The following is a 19,272-nucleotide window of genomic DNA, read 5'->3' on the forward strand; positions in this document are numbered from 1 at the left end:
TTCCAGTTAAGTCAGCTCCCTTTTATCATCCAGTTCAGTTGAATTGGGGGGTGGGGGGGAGAATCGAGGGAGGGGAGGCGAGTGGGGCTGGCCTCTGTCTAACTTTAAATCCTGCCTTAAAACCTACCTCTTTGACTGCGTAGCCATAACCTTTCCCTCTCCCAATCTCGGTTTCTGACCCCAAAAGAGTTGTGAAGCGTAAAAGGCTCTGTATAAATGCAAATTGTTGTCTCTTTTTTTTTTTGGACACCTTCTGCTCTCTGATCCCCAAACTTACTTTAATTAGCTGCTCTTATCTCAGTTTGCTGAGCTCTAGTTCATTTCTGAATCGAGGGGCTTGGCTTCACGAGGAAATTCAATCCATTAGTAACAGGCAGGAGAGGAGCGAGCACTGGTCCATCTCTCTCTCACACACACACACATTCTCAAAAGAACATGCAAAGCATGATTTTATGGCTACATCTCCGTCTCTGACGTGATGATTCAGGACTCAGCTGGAGGCGCAGGGAGACCAGAGCATAGGGTGTGAGCTGGAGAAGATTGGACCCTAATTGGCATCACCATAGAGGGGATGAGTAACATCTGCACTTCTCAACCTCATGGAACATCTCACTACCATCCGTCTAGTGAGGGGGAGGAGGAGGATGGAATTCTCAGCTTGGTTTGGATACTCTTAAACACGGTGAAAGGTTTCCGCATATGTCAGACACCCGGCTGACAAAAAATAGCCTCAAATGTGTTCTTTTAACAACATCTAGGAGCTTCAAGAGCTTATTAGCGTTGATTCCTGTCTGGGAGGCAGAACAGTTCATGTCAGCAGTGACTGTGTTAAGGCGGCATTTGTTTCACATACACTACCCGTACCAGAAATGTTCTGATCACTCACTACTGAGTGCTTTGGGCTCACACAGATGATTGATGGCATTTGAAATCTAAACTCTCAATGTAATGATACTGTCCATTTTTGTGAAGGAGAAACTGAGCCCTGGTGAGGCTCGCTTTTCCCCTGGCTGTCCCAGGTATGAAGTTGAAGGATTTTTAACTGATAGAATATGTCCAGACAGTAAAATATAAATGAACAATCCTGGCACTTATGAAAAATGTAACATTTACTAGTTGGTTCTCGTTGACGAATGGAGCAATGATTCCTGTTCTGATCTGACAGCCCTTACACACGTTATCTCGAACAGTTGCATGTGACATGTTATTAATAAAAATCCTTGCATTTGTTTTAGCATCTTTCATGTCGCGAGGACATACCAAAGCACTTCACAAGATTTACTATGAAGTGTAGCGATGTTGTATTTGTGGGCAAATTTATGTGTGGCAATGTCCCACAACAGCCATGATGTTAATGACCACATTTTTTTTTATCCTTGGGATTTGTTGGCCAGGTTGACACCCCCACCCACCCCACCCCTCCATCTTGCCTGCCACCAGGAGGACAGTACACAGGAACACATGCACTTAGCCAGCTAACAGCAAGTCTCTGTCCGATACCTGATTGGAGCTGCAAACCTGTCCATGCCTGGTGTAACCATTCTGAATGCACCTCTCTGAGCTCATCCTTCATCATCCAACACCACTTAAGGTTTCCCTTGCCGACCACTGAAGAATGTTTCTCCAGCCTTGACGGCTGCTGTCACACTTAGTTATTGACTCGGTTCAGAGTCTGTTACTTACTCACAGCCCTCTGGCCATTACTTTGATATACACTTCTCCCATTGAGCAGCACTGACCCACAGCGCAACAACAACAAATTGCATTTGTATAGCGCCTCCCACATCGGGAGGACATCCCAAGGTGCTGGACGATGAATATGTTGGCTCGTCACAGAGCATTACTGTAAAGTGAATTGATTGTGAATTTTGTGGGCGAAACGTTGCAGCCAATTGCGCACAGGCTCCGTTCTGAATCTCCAATAGTCCTCGAAGCTTGTCGGTTCCGAGATTGCGCTCTTTCGTGCTGGTGAAACGTCTTCAGCTAAATAGGTTGCGTTCTCTCCATTATCCTGTGCTGTTGAGTGATTTTAAAGAGCTATCTCACACCCTCTATCAATCTTTCCCCCACTGAGTGTCAGCTCCTCTATCAGCTTACTTGTAACTGAGCTCTGAGCCACAGAATCAGTCTTGTTCTGCTCTTAATCTTATCCAACAACTCTCCTTTAAGACCCCAATAATCCTTGCTTTTGATATTGTTACTTGATGCCAATGGCTCCAGTGCTTCACAGGGAATAGCTGTCATATGGAGTGACTATTTGTGGACAAATGTGGTAATTATAAATGGATACAATAAAACTCACAACCCATATCAGTTGGGAACAGAACATTTAACATGACTTACATGATTATACAGTCTCAGGCAAACTGTACAAATCATATAAAGTCTGATTTAATGAATAATCTCCACTGCACATGCGTGATTCAATGCAGCCAGTAAGTGCAGGAGTAATGGAGGCTGGAGAAGCGGAGTTACAAGTTAGGAGGTTGTTAAAATGAGTAACGCAAAGAAATCGAAGTTGTTTTGATAGGAGACTGAATGGGAATGTCTGACTTGGACGATTACACTGTTTATAAAGATAAGACTTACTCGAGTTTTACCGTAGCTGCAAACGCTTGGGAAAATTTAAAGAGTGGGGGCGGAGGGGAAGTATGGGAATGGTGTGAGAACCACCTCTGAAGCTCCCTTTAAATCCCTTCACAATCTCGGCCCACACGACCTCAATGATCTTCTTCAGCCCTATCAACCCGGCTGTTCTCTTTGCACAGAGAGCATTGGCCTACTTCACGTCACCTGCTCTACCCGTCCCACCATTTGTGGGTGGGATTTCAGCCATTCTGCCCCCTCTCCATGAAACTCCATTGTGGAGTCCCTCCGACTTGCTTCCTCCCTCTGTCAAGTAAAGCCTTATTGACTGTGATTTTGGTCATCTTTCCCCTCCCCCCCAGCTCCCACCCACCGCTCTGGTTCCCAGCCAGAGCCTCCAGTCTCTGCTTCCCTGAATCATCTCCCAATTTCAGGGGAATATCATAACTACTTTGCTGAAGTCACCCCTCATCCCCCCGTACCCGCAGGGGAATCACGCAGGTCTTAATACCTGTGGAAAGCCCTCCAAATTGAGATTGAATTTAAGAACCTTAACAATAAGATTCTAAAGAGTAAATCTGTTTGGATTTGGCTAAATCAGAGCATAGATGAGTCACTAATGATCAGCATGTTATATAATAACGTTTCTACCTTATCCCTTCAAAGTCAACATCTCAAAATGCTTTACACTGAATTCTTCATTGATTTACTGTGTATTTATAATCCAGCAGTCAATTTGCGCACCACGTCCCACTAAGTGACTCCCCATCCCGTGAAACGAGTGACCAATTTTAACTGGATGATTGATGACCAGAGCACCGGGAGAAAGAACCTCCCTTCTCTTCTCAAATGGTGCCATAGGATGGTGCCTCTGACAATGCGATGCTCCCTCAGCGCTGCACTGCAGCGTCAGCCTAGTCTGAACGCAAGGTCCGAACTTGAACCCTCAATCTTCTGCCCCTGAGGTGAGAACTCAGCCAGGCTGATGAGATATCATTGCTCAATGTTCCCAATGATCGTACCCGATCAATGATCGTACCCGATTCTGATTCCCCCTCTAGCAAGGATCCACAATCACAATCTGGTTATTGTTATCACAACAACACAATTATATTTATAGAGCGCCTTTCACATCCAGAGGACGTCCCAACAGTCAGGTGTCGGGGCCAGAGCATGGGTAAGGGTGGTGTAGGGGTGAGGGAAGGCAGACAGGTGGGAGGGCGGGTCGGGCAGGAGACATGGAGCAGGCCGGAGCCCGCCGAATGGAGGGAGCGGGCAGGTTGGTAGGGAGTCAGCAGGTCAGAGAGGTAGGAGGGGGCAAGGCCATGGATGGCCTTGAAAGTGAGGACGAGGATCTTAAACGATCCTGTGGGGGATGGGGAGCCAGTGGAGTCGGGCGAGGGTGGGAGTGATGGGGTCACAGAGCCTGGTGCGTGAGAGTACACGAGCTGCAGAGTTTTGGATGATCTGCAGCTTGTGAAGTGAAGAGTTGGAAAGGCCGATGAGGAGGGAGTTCCCGTAATCAAGCCTTGAGGTGACAAATGCGAGGGTGAGGGTTTCGGCAGCCTGAGGGGTGAGGCAGTGACGGAGTCTGGCAATGTTGTGGAGGTGGTGGTAGGCAGTGCCGGTCATGACGCAGATGTAGGGGAGAAAGGATGGTTTAGGGTCAAACAAGACACCCAGATTCCTGACTGGCTTAGTTAGGTTGAGTGTGCAGCCGTGGAGGCTGATGATGCCAGCGCCTGAAGTGCTTCAGTAGCTGACGCAGGTGTAGGTAGCACTCTCGTGTCTGAGTCAGAAGGTTGTGGGATCGAGCCTCAGTCTGGGCTTTGCTCTCAGTCTAGGCTGACACTTTAGTGCAGCACTGGGGTGGACTGTATTGTCAGAGGTTTCATCTTTTGGATATTAAAGATCCTATGGTCATATTTGAAAAGAGGAGTTTCTCCCGGTGTCCTGGCGGACAATCCCCCAAATAAAATTGGTCACTCACTTCCTGGCTGTTTGTGGGATGTTGCTGTGCACGATTTCGCCCACAAAAGTCACTCCACTTTACAGTATATCCTGTGAAGCACTTGGAGACATCTTCCTGATGTGAAAGGTGCTGTACCAGATGTAAAGTGGAGGGTGAGAGGAATATATATAATTTTTTTTCACAGAAACACTTTGAGATGTCTCGGAGATGCGATGAGGTGCTATATCAAATGTAAGGATTATTATAATTATTATATTAGACACCAGAGCAGCAGTGAAGCCTGACCTCAGTTACTCAGTGAATCAACTGAACCATTGGGGAACAAGTCACCAGAGGCCATGTTATGATCCCAGAACGTTAAGAGCAAGAAACAGGCTGCTTGGCCCAGTTTTTCTCTCTGCGTGACCCACTTCTCTGAATTTTAATATTCCTCTTCCAGCATATATCTAATTATTCTCTTTCAAAAGTCTGTGTCAGGGAATACCACATTCCAACCACCCTCTGCACATCCCCCTTAACCTCCCCTTCCATTCGTTTTGCAATGATCTGGAATATTAATTAACCTTTTAGTTAGTGGGAATACTTGATGATGATGATAATAATAATAATCCTTGCATTTGATATAGTGGCTTATCACGTTGTTGAGAGATCTCAGGTGCTTCACAGAATATACTGTCCAGTGAATTGACTGTATTTTGTGCTTGAAATGTGGCAGCTAATTGTGCCACAGCAGCGTCTCACAAACCCTTGTGGCTTGAGTGACCAAATTTCTTTTTAAGAGGGATTATTAACCCCAGAAATTAACCCCTTTCTGCGGTTAGCGATCCACCAATCGACTAACAAATGGGTTCCTACTTACTGCTAAATAAACAGAGGGTCTGCGGAGTTAAGGAAACTTGCCTAAGGTGTCGCCCCTGCCCGGGAATCGTAGCTAGGTCCTCTTGCGAGGCGAGTGCTCGAACCGCTATGCTACAGGACTCCACAATTGTTGTTTGCCGTAGTTGAACTGCTTTGAAACTCACCCCTCACATCTACCCCGAACAAACTCATGTCTGCTTCACTCTGAAACACCACGGGGCTGGTTCAGGTTAATGAAATGCCGGTTTTGTCACCATTCGGCCTTCGCGACAGGCTTCAAATTCTTTTTAATTAATCCTGGTCATAATATATTTGCAAAGGGCGGGAGACAAATTGCTCCTGGATCGAGATATTGATTATGTGTAAACATACTGGGTGAATTCTAATTGGATGCAACAGTGAAAAACGGCTGTAAGATATATTATTAAGATTAAATATTGGAGATTGACAGTGGGGGAAGGGAGGGGAGGGTAAGAATCTCTAGACATCTGAGAGCAAAGCTCTGCATTCTCCCTGTGCTGCCACAGGGAGGAGATCAACAGAAACACTGAGTGCCACTGGCCAGAACAAGCCTAAGTGAAAGCAGTTTCAATGTGTCAGCCTCATTCAGTTGGTAGCGCTCTCATCTCATGTGTCAGAAGGTTGTGGGTTCAAGCCCCATGTTGGGACTTGGAATCACATAGTCTCAGCTGGTGCTCCAATGCAATCCCCCCAAATAAAATTGGTTACTCGCTCCGTGGCTGATTGTGGGACATTGTTTGCATGAACATTGGCGGCTGCGTTCGCTCAAAAAAACACAGTCGCTACACTTTACAGTCGGGTAGCATATTGGCCTGGCAAGTGAGAGGACCTGGGGTTCGATTCCCGGGCAGGGCAAAACGTTAAGCAAGTTTCCTTACTCTAGACTACTGCTAGGTAAACAGAGGAAGTAGGAACCCTAACAGTTGTTAGTCAATCGGATTGCTTTCCGGGGTTAAGGACGGCATCTCTGACAACTCAACACCCCCCCAGCACTGTATTGGAGTGTCAGCTTAGACTATGATTCCAAGTCCCAACATATGGCTTTGAACCCACATCCTTCTGACTCAGAGGTCAGAGTGCGCCAGGCTGAAACACACCAGCTCTGACACGTTCTGACCATCTTTCTGAGCTTCTTCATCTTTATAGCTGTTTCTGCATTGACCAACGCTTCCCTCCCATTGCCCACAGTTTCTTTCCTGGCAGTCAGATCCTCTCAACCACCGTCGCATCACAAAACATTCCTTCACACAGCGGATTGTGAGTGGGCAAGGCTCAGCCCCTGAAAGACCCGCAGAATAGATTGGGATAATTATCTATATCAACTTTTTTTTAAGACATCGGGGGAGTAAACTTATGTAAGATATGGAGAAGAAGCATGCAAATGGGATTAAGACATCTGTCATCATCGAATAAAATGGTCTGAATGCCTACATCAGTTCCGAGTCTCTTAATACAAGTACAGCATGTAAATTTTATCATCTGAATTCTGCACACTCTTTCTGCGGTTAGCTTTTGCATATCATTAATCGTCCCAAATCGCAGCCACTGTTCTATATGGTTCTGCGTGCTTGTCTGCCCCATTCCCCACTCCCAGCCATCTCTCAACTCTGCATTTACAATATGTTTTACATATATATGCAATCTATTTGGAGCCCTGGAACCTAGTGGCTGAAGCACTTGCCTCGCAAGCGAGAGAAACTGTGTTCAATTCCCAGTCAGGATGAAATATTAGGCAAGATTCCTTACTCCACATGCCTCTGTTTACCTAGCAGTAAGTAGGAACCCGGTTGTTAGTCAATTAGCAGATTGCTTCTCCAGTGGTAATAATTCCTTTAAAAAATAATAAAAAATAATAATACTTGCATTTGATATAGCGCCTTATCATGACTTTGAGATGTCTCGAAGTGCTTCACAGAATGTACTGTAAAGTGAATTGACAATATTTTGTGGGCAAATAATAATTTGGTCGCTCAATCCACGGTTGTTTGTGGGACACTGCTGTGCGCAATTGGCTGCCATGGTTTGCCCATAAAATATAGTCAATACACTTTACAGTATATTCTGTGAAGTTCTTTGAGACGTCTCAAAGTTGTGATGGGGGGTGGGGGATCTTGAAGTCGATCTGTACTGTGATAGGGAGCCAGTGGAGCCCTGCAAGGACTGGTGTGATGGAGGTACAGAGGAGTTAGAGCAGGTGATTTTATGGGCTGAATCCCTCCAAACATAAACGTTTTGAATATTAATTTTTTGTTAATATTAATTATTAACCAGTCCTAAAATAGAAATGAAAACAGATGTTAAATCGTAAAAGCGTCTCTCAGCCCGAGGCATCCTCAGAGTGAAGCCGAGATATAAATCTTTCAGATGCCTGTCTAACAATTATAGAATAATGGATGACTGCCAGTTAGACATTTAATCAAATTACAAGCCACGAGATTGAACCCATGTGATTAAATGAGGGTGTATCTATGCGCGGTGTTAAGAGGTTAAGAGGAATGCGTGAATAAACACGGCTCTGTCCGGCTTGAAAAGAGGTGTTTCCGAGGGAACCTGAGAGAAGTGTCAAACACGCTAATGGGAATGTAAAAAGTACAATGTGTTCCAATACAACAAGACCCCAGGAAGTAATTGTAATGATGATAATCCTTGCATTTGATATAGCGCCTTATCATGTCGTTGAGATGTCTCAAAGCGCTTCACAGGATATCACTCTCACTGGTAGCAGACTATTAAGAGTTTACAATCCATGGGAAAAGAACTTGAGTTTTTATAGCACATCATCAGAACACAAGGTTTTAGAGCAATTACTGTAAGTGCAATGATTGTTTTTGAGGGCAAACCGAGGGGCAACAATGTCCCACAAATAGCTGTGAAGTCAATGACCAATTTTATCGAGAGGATTGTTGGCCAGGACACCAGGAGAAAGAAACTCCCTTTTCTTTTCAAATAGCACCCATCCGATCAGATGAGGCATCAGAACAACAACTAGTCATTGTTATATTAATGTTTATGTTACTAGTCAATAACTAATCCTAGAGCCCTTCCGCTTCACTACTCTAATGCCTGTCTCAAAATGAGGGTATTGAGGGTAAATGAGGGTATCCTTTTCGATTGTGCCTTCAGTCATCTTCCCTCCTCCACCCTCGCTGTCCTTCACCTCTCTCTGATCCCAACCCGCAACTCGAGTGCAAACCTCGCATTGACCTCCCGACTTGATAGGCCCTGTATATATATATATATATATATATACATATATCACCGGAGGTGACCGTAAATGCAGCCGAAGAGGAAGGTCTTCAGGCGTTACCTCTAAATAGGGAAGGAGTGGGCAAGGCGGAGGGATTGAGGGAAAGTGTTCCAGAGTTTGGGGGGCGGAGTGGCTGAAAGTGCGACTACCAATGGTGGAAAGGAGGACACGAGGGACAAGCATAAACCATGTCAGGCGCCAGGCCTTGATGATGATGATATCAAGCAATGAGCACATCAAAGCCCGTCTCCCAGTGACTCTGTGACCCAGTGTTGCAAGATACAGTGTAGCTCATGGAGTAGTTAATTACAGTGCGACTGTGAGGGTCAGAGATGCAACAACAACTTGCACTTCTACCGCGGCAACATCTCAGAGCGCAACGACCTTCAGTGAATCGTAGCCAAACTGCTCCTATATCACCTGTTGTCAAGCAGCTTCACATCGCTTTGCAACTCAGTGCCTTTCTATGCTCGTGTGTGGGGGGGAGGGGGCTGCTATATTAATGCACAGAAGCTACCAGTTGAGCTCGCACTCCCAAAATACATAGTCAGCAGTAAATTCCTGTGAGCTGTCTGAACAACGTGACAAGGTGCTATATCAACTGCAAGGATTATTATATACAGATATAAAATTATATTCCAGGGCACTGCTGATGACAGCACAGGCTCATCATCAGGACTTGGAAGGACAGACTTGTTAGTGGGTGCAAGGAGTCATCCCACTCAACTCCTGTTAACCCTGCAAGCCAAAGCCCTAATGGGTAGGGTGGTCCTAACTGGAAAAGCAGCAGGGCAAGCTTGTTAGACAGTGCTATCAATGGCAAGCTATGCCGTTTTAGCTGGTTAGACTCCAGCTACACGTGGAAATTCCGGAGATATTTGTTGGAATGTACTATGCACTCTCTCCCTGGAGGAACCCATCCTGTTTACCTAATTCTGAAAATTATTAGGCACAGGTTGGCAAGGCTTTGGAAGCCCAAAGCACACCCTGGGACTCTTGGATACACTTACCATAATAATCCTTGCATTTGATATAGCGCCTTATCATGTTGAAACATTTCAAAGCGCTTCACAGAATATATTGTAAAGTTTCAATTGACTGTGTATTTGTGGAGTGAAATGCAGCAGCAAATTGCACACAACAGTGTCCCACAAGCAATCGTGGATTGAGTGACTTTTTAGGGATTACTGTCCCTGGAAAGCAATCTGCCAATCGACTAACAACCAAGATCCTACTTACTGCTAAGTAAACAGAGGTATGTGGCGTAAGGAAACTTGCCTAATGTAATTGATGTCTGAAACATGTTGGGAAGGGTAGTGGAGGCCAGGACATTACAACTGATTTAATAATAATAATAATAATAATAATAATCCTTGCATTTGATATAGCGCTTTTCACGTCGGGAGGACGTCCCAAAGCGCTTCACAGAACACACTGTAAAGTGAATTGACTGTATATTTGTGGGCGAACGCGGCAGCCAATTGCGCACAGCAATGTCCCACAAACAGTCGTAGATTGAAAAATGACCAATTTAATTATTGTTTTTTTTTTTGGAGGGATTATTATTAGGCGTGTGGAGTAAGGAAACTTGCCCAAGGTTTCGCCCTGCCTGGAATTGAACTCAGGTCTCTCACTTGCAAAGCGAGTGCTCTAACCACTGAGCTACAGGACTCCATGTATTTATAATAATAATAATAATAATAATAATTAATAATAATAATAAACCTTGCTTTTGGTATGCGCCTTATCACATTGTTGAGACATCTCAAAGTGCGTCATGATTTGACCAGATGGGGGGACAGACAGGTGGGTGTTCTGGAGGGATGGGTTCAGATGGGTCAAAGCAGCTTCTTCATCCAAACCGATCTGCGAGCTTGAAGGGTGTTGGGGATACTAAAGTGCAAGTGATGAGGACTGCAGACTGCTGTCTTGCCATTGTACAAATCAATGAGCAGTTTGTACTCCAAACAAGTGAGGGAGGTGCGGCCAAAACAGTAACAGATGAGGGGAGGGAGGAGACTGCACACATCAGCAATTGCAGCAGTCACTTGCACTCTGTTCATTTATTTTCCTCTGAAAACGACTCCGTCATTGCTAACTTATCATCCCAGTACTCCTGGTCCCTGGCTCCAGCCCACCCTGAACTAGGACCCTTTTCTCCCAGCCTGCCCCACCCCCCACCCCTCCCTCCAAGCCACACTAGGCAGGACCAAGGTAGGTTATTTTTGGCACAGCTCTGCTCTTTGCAACCGAGGGCAGCTTGTCAGTAGAGACTTTATGGAGGAGACAAGTGCTCTGATGCCTAACATCAACAGCTGCCACTGCAACTGACATTCAATCCCTCCTTCTCTTCTCCTGGGCCCTTGAATCCTTCAAAGACCAGCACAATGTTTCCCCCCCACCCGCATCCTGCCACTGATTCCCTGGCAGTGCTGCTGAGAGAGAAAATGAGCACCTCATCCTGCAACGTTTGCGACACTGATAAGTTTCTGGGCTCCACTCCGCCCATCACCCGTTCAATGTTACGCTGGGTGTGTTGCGTTGTCTCTGAGCTGTCGTCCTTCGGATGAGATGTCAAATTGACGTCCCATCTACCTATCAGGTGCATGTTAAAGACCCCACGGCACTGAAGGGTGTCCCGGCCACCAATCCCCCAGAGAGAATTGGTCACTCACTCCATGGTTGTTGGAGGGACACTGCTGTGTGCATCTCGCTGCCATATTTCCCCACAAGACACACAAATCCGCTTTATAGTATGTCCTTTGAAGTGCTTTGAGACATATCAATGACATGATAAGGCGCTATATACACCCTCTTAGCCCCGGGTTGCGACAAGTTAAATCCCAGTGTAAGGCTTGAACCCACAACCTCCTGACTCAAGCGAGAGTGCTACCAACCAATCCAGGCTGATACAGCACTTCATATATCTCCTTCCTGCGAGAGGGTGACAAACATACAGGACAGGAAGGGAGAAGGTCTCCTCGAGCACCAGAGAAACCCACACACAGAGAATCCTCAATCGATGAGAGGAGACGGGAATTACCAAGATAGAGCGTGCATCAAGTTGACTTGTCTCAGAGCAGAGCAGAGTTTGCTGATATCCGTCACAGGCACAAGCACCTGCAGAAAGTGAAGGAGTGGGTCTACAGCTCTTTCCGAATTAAAATCGATCTGTAATCGGGGAGCCTGCCGTCAAAATGAAATTAAATCATTTCATCTTAGGCAATTGCTGGAGTCGCTAATGTTTCTGTCATAGGAAAGGCTGCTGAAAGTTAATGATGGAAATTAAAAACTTCTGGAGGCAGGTGAGAGTGCAGGTTGGTTACAGAACTGCAGGTCTGGGTGGTTTACCACAGCTCCATTCATTGCTCACACACTCAGCAGTGTCCTGGAGTACTGTGGCTCAGGAACCGGACTACCGAGACCGCCACAGAGGGCTGGTTCGATTCCTAAATTCCGTTGCCAAACATGTCACCTTGGAGCCAGGTCAGTTCCAAGTTCCCTGTTTCCCTGGGTTTTGATTTAACTGATTAAAGGTGTGAAGGAACGCCTCCTGCCTGTGTTCTCGTCACAGTAGCGGTCAGTGGATTATAGGGTAAAGAACCTGCTGATCAAGAAAAAGTGAGTAACAATCAGGGAGGGAGGGAGGGACACCTTACTGACTGAGCATCCAATGGAAACATCAATTCAGGCTGAAAGATTAACAGCTCAACCAACGCTGACACTGGGTCAAGGACAATACTCTGATCGCAGGCAAACACTCAGGGCATAAATCAGGTTGTGAGACCTCGTCACAGTATCCACGGGTCCATTACATTATCAAAATGATCGCGAGCAATATAATAGTCCAGCTGTAAGCTTCAGAGCCACCACATGGTCCATCATTAGTATAACGCTCATGATCATTCTGATGGTGTAATAATAATAATAATCCTTGTATTTGATATACCGCCTTATCACACTGAGTCCTGTAGTGTAGTGGTTATTGCGCTCCCCTTGCAAGAGAGAGGACCCAGGTTAAATTCCCGGGTGGGGCGAAACCTTAGGCAAGTTTCCTTACTCCCCAAAAAGCGATTCATCAATCGACTAAAAACCAGGTTCCTACTTACTGCTAGGTAAACAGAGACGGGTGGAATAAAGAAACTAACATTTTGCTCGACCCGCGAATCGACAGAGGAAGATAAGAGAGGAATGTAAAACCAATCTAGTGTCGCTGGGTGGCTTTGCCCAGTAAGAGATGGCCAACAGTAGAGAACTGGCATTGATTAATTACCAGCCGGTAATTTGTGTTCTGTCCTGCTGTGCGCTGTGACTCACTAAACCATATTATTGCTACCACCAGTTGTCAATGACTCCCTGACGCACACTGTAATGGGTTAATTTTGGCAGCTTTGTTTGGCTTAAGAGTTGACATTTTGCTTGTTAATCTTGCAGGCCCGTCTGAGACCAGTGCATGCAAAATGATTGAGTTATAAGCAGGAGGTGTCTGGTAATGTGATTTCATAGTGTGATCCAATCTGCCATTTCCTGGCCTGTGTGCACGGATGAGTGTTTGGAATAGGAATGAATGAGCCAGGCAGGTGCGCAGTACTCCAGTACTGCAGTAATTACCCATTACAGAATTACATACAGGGTGTTCACAAAGTCCTGTTACCCCTTGTTTTTTTTGCTCTCTCTTACAACGAATTTCTATTTTCTGTTGCAGATGAGTCGAGTGTAACAATGTCTGACACCAGTAACGTCCTCATCACTACTTCTGCCTGAAAATGATGATGATCACTCTCTCACACTGATCCGCTGGACGTCTAAATACAGGTAACCACTTGGACTGATTACAATTAAGTACTTCTGAATACAATTATCATCAGTCTTCCACATTTCAGTTGTTAATCAGTGCACTGTAGAGAAAAAAAATATGAGGGTAACAAGTCTTTGTGTGTCGACAACCTGTAGAGTTCTACAGCATGAAAACTGTATATACTCCACACAAGCCTTCTATTCCCCTTACCTGCTTGCACCCCTCCTACTCCTCTCCTATATGTTTTTGCAAAATCTTAGGCAAATCTCCTTACTCCACACACCTCTGTTTACCCAGGAGTACGTATGAAACCAGTTGTTAGTTGATTGGTGGATCGCTTTCCGGGAGTAATAATTCTTTTTTAAAAAAAAAACAATAATTTGGTCACTGAATCCACGACTGTTTGTGGGACATTGTTGTGCGCAATTGGCTGCCACGTTTCACCCACAAGATACATGAGTCAATCCCCTTTACAATATGTTCTGTGAAGCGCTTCGAGACATTTAAGACATGATAAAGCACTATAATCAAATGCAAGGATTATTATTATACTCCCCTCTCCTATACACCTCTATTCTGTTCTCCCTCATCTAGCGATCCATTTTTGTCTTAAATACGTGGTCGCTTCTTACTTCAACCACAGTTGCTGGCAGTGAGTTCCACATTCTCACCACCCTGGGCTTGAGGAAGTTCCTCCTGAACTCCTGTTAGATCTACAATACTACTTTTGAACTTATACTTACACACTCTTCTTTTGGACTCACCAGCAAGTGACAAACAGCCTCTCAACATCTACCTCATTGAATTCTCTCACAATCTGGAGTGACTGATTTTATTTGCGGGATTTATTGGCCAGGACACTGGGAGAGAGAAACTCCCTTCTCCTTTCAAACAGTGCCATGATACCTTTAACATTCACCTGAACAGTCAGATGGGACCTTGGGTTAACGTCTCATCCAAAAGATGGCACCTTCCGACAAACCCCCCCCCCCCTCGTCCTTGCTGTATTGGAGTGTCAGCTTAGACTAAGTGAGACTTGAACCCACAACTGTCTGACTCAGAGGCGAGAGTGCACCAGGCTGACTAGCCTAGTTGGATGGGTTATGTTTCCAAGCCAATATTAACAAGGATCCAGAGTTAGATATGAGTAAGAAACTCAGCCATGCCACCAGAGTCATTTCCATTGTCCTCCCCAGTTAGCAGCCAGCTTCCCTGAATGAAAGAGCAGTGCCCTCATCTAATCTTACTGCCAACCTCACTGTCAATTAGTACCAATTTGTGCTGAATTATGCACAGTTTTGTGCAGTGAAACTATGCCCCTGAAGAAATGCGTTGAATGTGCCCAATCCATTTCACTGAAGATTCAAGTTAGCAGAGAGGAGCATTTCAATCTTGCCTGGTTTCAGGGACCAGAGACACAGAGCTTTGAGAGAATTGGTCTGTCCTTCGAACCCAAGTCCGAGAGGTGAAAGGACATCTTTCATCCATTAGGTCAGATACTGGCTTGTCGAAGGTTTCTTGAATGGCAGATGAGACCTGGCTTCTGCGGTTGCATTGTAATTCCTCCCAATAAGTTATGAACAGAACTTGGCAACCACTTACACACATGATTACAAAGCACCCAGGGGCAGGACTCAATCTCCATTCTCTTCATATTCAGCCAGGCCTCTGAGTGGAGACAGACTGGAGCCTGTTCTTCTGAAATGCAATTGCCTGAACGTGTTTTGGAGATGAACCCAAATCCTAACAGTTAGCAATTGAGACTGAGGAATTGGGGATACAGGAATATGCAGTCGGGTCAGCAACTTTAGATAGAGAGACAGAGCAGGGCATAAGCAGCACATGTGGCAATATTGAATGATTAATTAAATTAATATCAAGGGCGAGTCGGCAGCTGATTTATTCACACAAGCTAGTTTCTACCAACCCCCAAAACATGGCTATGTTTAAAAATACTGCAATGTATTGCGTTTTAACCTTCAAGTGCTGGCTGGTCCACAAGGGTTCACATTCATGGATTAAGTGACCACTTTTTTTTAAAAAAAAAGGATCATTACCTTCAGAAAGCAATCCGCCGATCGACTAACAACTGGGTTCCTACTTACTACTAGGGAAACAGGCGTGTGGAGTAAGGAAACTTGCTTAAGGTTTTGCCCTGCCCGGGAATCGAACACGGGTCCTCTCGCTTGTGAGGAGTGCTCAAACCAATACGCTACGGGACTCCACAAAAAGTAACCATTTTTTGAGAAATTTTTTCTGCCTTAAAAAATTAAGTTTCCGCCATCCACTTACCTCTTATAGTGTTCTCCTTCCATAGCAGGCTGTCTGGCTTCACAGCAACCCCCCACCCAAGTCTCTCACAACCCAACAAGGACTCTGATATTTGTCAAACAAATACCTTTTATTGTCTCAGCAAATGAAGTCATTTTTCACTTGTCTCCACCAGAAAACAAACATGGACAAAACAGAACGGTTATGAGCCAGCTGAAAGCCTGATTTTGGGGGTGGGGGGTGGGGAGAGGGGGGAAGTGGGGTTGAAGAGATGCTGCCTCTGATCTTAACTCCAGGAGATGTTTGTTTCAAGGTGCCTGAGAAAGCAAAACAAATTGAGCTTCAGAATCACAGAGATAACCAGCGAGAAGGTTTCAAGTCCTGTTCTCCTGCAAAATCAGACCTTCTTCTCTATTGTTTTCAGAACAAGCCCAGCCTCTCAGCGCACGTCATAATTCCCATTGGGCCATGGGATTCCTTATTAAAATTCTATGTCCAATTTAGGAGGGGGTTAAAAATGTCATTGTTGGTGAATTTTGTGTTGATGAAGGTAAGGAGTGTGAATGCTGGGCAGGCTGCAGTGTAGAGCATTGATCTGTCCTAACTAGCTCCAGTAAGACACCACAGCCCCAACCGCAGAATAACGCCTCTTCCCTGTGTCACTGTGATATCTCTCTGCGTGAGACTGAATCTAATGCCAAATTCAAGGGACAGTTTTGCACTCTCGAGTCAATGCTCACTTGAATTTGGGTTTAGACAAGTCAAACCTTCCTTACTTTACAACCACTTGCATTTATATAGCACCCCTCACGCAGGGCAGCGCTTAACAGTGATGGAGCCCAAGGCTGTTCTGGGGGGAGGTAAGTAGGTGACCGTAAGCACGGTCAAAGAGGAAGGTCTTCAGTCATGATCTAAAAGGCGGATGGAGCAGGCAAGGCAAAGGGATTGAGGAGAGAATCCCAAAGCTTCGGGGCGTAGTGGCTGAAAGCATAGCCGCCAATGGTGGAGCAGAGAGGAAAAGGGACAAACAGAAGGCCAGAGACAGCTGAGTGGAGGCAACAGGTAGTGGAGTGGGGCGAAAGCAGGTCGGAGATGTAAGGAGATGTAAGGAGATGCCAGGGGATGAAGGGATTTGTGAGTGAGAGGATCTGTGATAGTGGAACCTGGCGAAGACTGGAATGATGGGGGTTTAGTGTGGGTGCGAAATGGGCGGCAGAGGTCTGAATCTTTAAGATTCTTGTAGATTCTTTAAGATAAAGATTCTTTAAGACTTTAAGATTCTTGCAGCTGGTGATCTGTGTCTTTCTTGTGAGAGAAACAGTATGATCAGAGAAGGGGAAAGAGAGAGCATTTTGACAATAAAATACAAAGCAAATAGTCTGGATTTTATACCTCATTTCAATGTCATTTAAAAAATAATCCAATTCTAGGAAAAGGAGTTGGGATGAGCCCAGAGACATATTTCAGTGAACATTCAGAGTATGTGTATGCAGTACTTGTGGGCAGTTACCAATACACTGGTTCCATGTCACAAGCCACAATATCAGCACAAGACTTAGGAAACTGTGCAAGGTTAGAGTTAAGGGGTTCAAATGAACAAGGGAGAGAGGCGAAAGCTGTATGCGCGTTCTGTTTGGGGACCACAAAATATGTTCCCTCCTTTGTCTCGTTCGTCTATCTCTTTAAATTGTTCAGACAATTTTACGAAATAATTTAAATACTCTGTTCCGAAAAATACAGGTAGACCTCAAAATAGGTTTGCAAAACAGTTCCGCATTATTAATAAAGACAGTGTTATTCCGACATTAGAAATTCTCGACTCTGGAAACCTGCAAACCCAAAGCTATCGTAAATCACTGTGGCTCAGTCTCTGTCCCTGGTGATCTTCTGAGAGAGTTCCATCACGGCGTCTCAAACCAGAGCAATGTATCACTGAGTCATACTGCCATCTCGGAGCTCGAGCTTCATGGTCTGGTTCGCTCACACAATTTGATCGCTTTGTTCCTGAGATCGTGAGCCGCAGCAGCAGGCTGGTGATGGAGGTTAGGGGAGGAAGTGAACGGATTGAGATGGGGCTGGGGGATACGGGGTGAGGGCAGCAGGTGGGGGGAGGGGGGGGGGAGAGTGAGAATGAACACAGCTCATCACTGTTAACAACTGTCCCGTGTCTAACACGGGAGCTGTCCGCGGTGCTGGAACAACCGAATTGGCTCCATCCAACTCCATTTCCTCCTCCCCCTTTTTTACAGGATCATTTTTCTATCACTGGAAGCCACTTGTAGCACGGCTCGGACTCTACTGTGGTCATGTGTCCACGATCTCTCTGGTTGGCGTCTGGTTGTGTTGCCCACTTTGCGTGCTGTGGACGGTCTGATTGTGGGCAATGGAATTCTGCTGGAGTTCCAGGGCTATGACATTCTCTGGGAAGTTCTTGACCTGTTTTTGATACTCTATAAAAGTGCAGGCCTTGGTGGCTATCGCTATGATGTTCTTGCCAATAAATATGGTCGAAACCCTGCTGTCCTGGAACAGAAGCATGTTAATGGCCCGGATGAAGATGGTCACGACGTTGATAGTTACAAGGCTTAGAACAGGATAGAGCATCATCTTCTGAGGAGCTATGTGCTCACCTTGCATGCTGATCTCACTGAGAGACACGCAGGGGAGAATGAGCAAAAGAATGTAACAATAGAAAAACATGAGGCCCTCAGCCCACATTGGGACGCCAGTCTTGTGTGGCTCCCACAAATTGGCCTGGATATCCAAAATATCCAATAGGTCCAACGCGACCCAGAAGAGGCGTCCTCGGAGGTCCTCCTTCTTCCGGAACGTTCTGACGTAGTCCATACTGTCCAGAGCTACCAAGATGAGGTACAGCCCGGGCACGCAGATGGACAGCAACAAAGTCAATGCCTTGCGGGCCACCGTGTCCACATTCCGTTTGTCCGCCTTGTAGTTCTGAAAGATGAAGTAGAGTTTGATCTCTAGGACGAAGATGTAGAGGAACCAGAGGATCATGGCGTAGCCGCGCTTGGCCGTCTTGACCTCGGCGCCCACCCACACAGCCACGTAGCGCAGCACGATCAGGAAGCAGATGTCTCCGACCAGCACGATGATGCACACGCCGATCTTCCGAGGCCCCTGGTTCTGCTCCACCAGGTAGGCGTCCATGAAGGCCATACTGCTCATGATCACAATGGCCGACAGGCAGACGTGGCGCTTGTCGGGCGGGGGCAGCACCATGGTGGTGGTCTCGGGCAGACCCTCCAGTTGTGCCCTGTGGCACACTGGCAAAGGACGTCCTGCTAGAGGGCCGATGCTGGGCTGTTACACCTCCATACAGTGCACAGGCCACACATTAACAGCACATAGTAGTAGTAGTAATAATAATAATCCTTGTAGTTGATACGGCACCTTATCACGTAGTCGAGAGGTCTCAAAGCGTGTCACAGGATAGACTGTAAAGTGAATTGACTGTATTTTGCGGGCAAAAGGATGACAAGGATTTGTATAGCTTCT

General features: G+C 45.9%; 1 protein-coding gene across 1 annotated transcript; it reads right to left on the reverse strand.

Annotated features, from left to right (window-relative positions):
• Positions 1–17,991: 17,991 nt before the first annotated feature.
• On the reverse strand, positions 17,992–19,062 carry tmem121aa (transmembrane protein 121Aa). Its single transcript, XM_007893174.2, has one exon. The coding sequence runs from the start codon at positions 18,994–18,996 to the stop codon at positions 18,058–18,060; it is 939 nt and encodes a 312-aa protein (XP_007891365.1). The 5' UTR covers positions 18,997–19,062; the 3' UTR covers positions 17,992–18,057.
• Between the last annotated feature and the right edge of the window lie 210 nt (positions 19,063–19,272).

The sequence above is a fragment of the Callorhinchus milii genome, unplaced genomic scaffold (assembly GCF_018977255.1).
Source record: "Callorhinchus milii isolate IMCB2004 unplaced genomic scaffold, IMCB_Cmil_1.0 Scaffold9, whole genome shotgun sequence".
Lineage (NCBI taxonomy): Eukaryota > Metazoa > Chordata > Chondrichthyes > Chimaeriformes > Callorhinchidae > Callorhinchus > Callorhinchus milii.

Bases quoted from the DNA above. Each gene is read 5' to 3' on its own strand.
- tmem121aa (XM_007893174.2), bottom strand. From the start codon at position 18,996: ATGGTGCTGCCCCCGCCCGACAAGCGCCACGTCTGCCTGTCGGCCATT.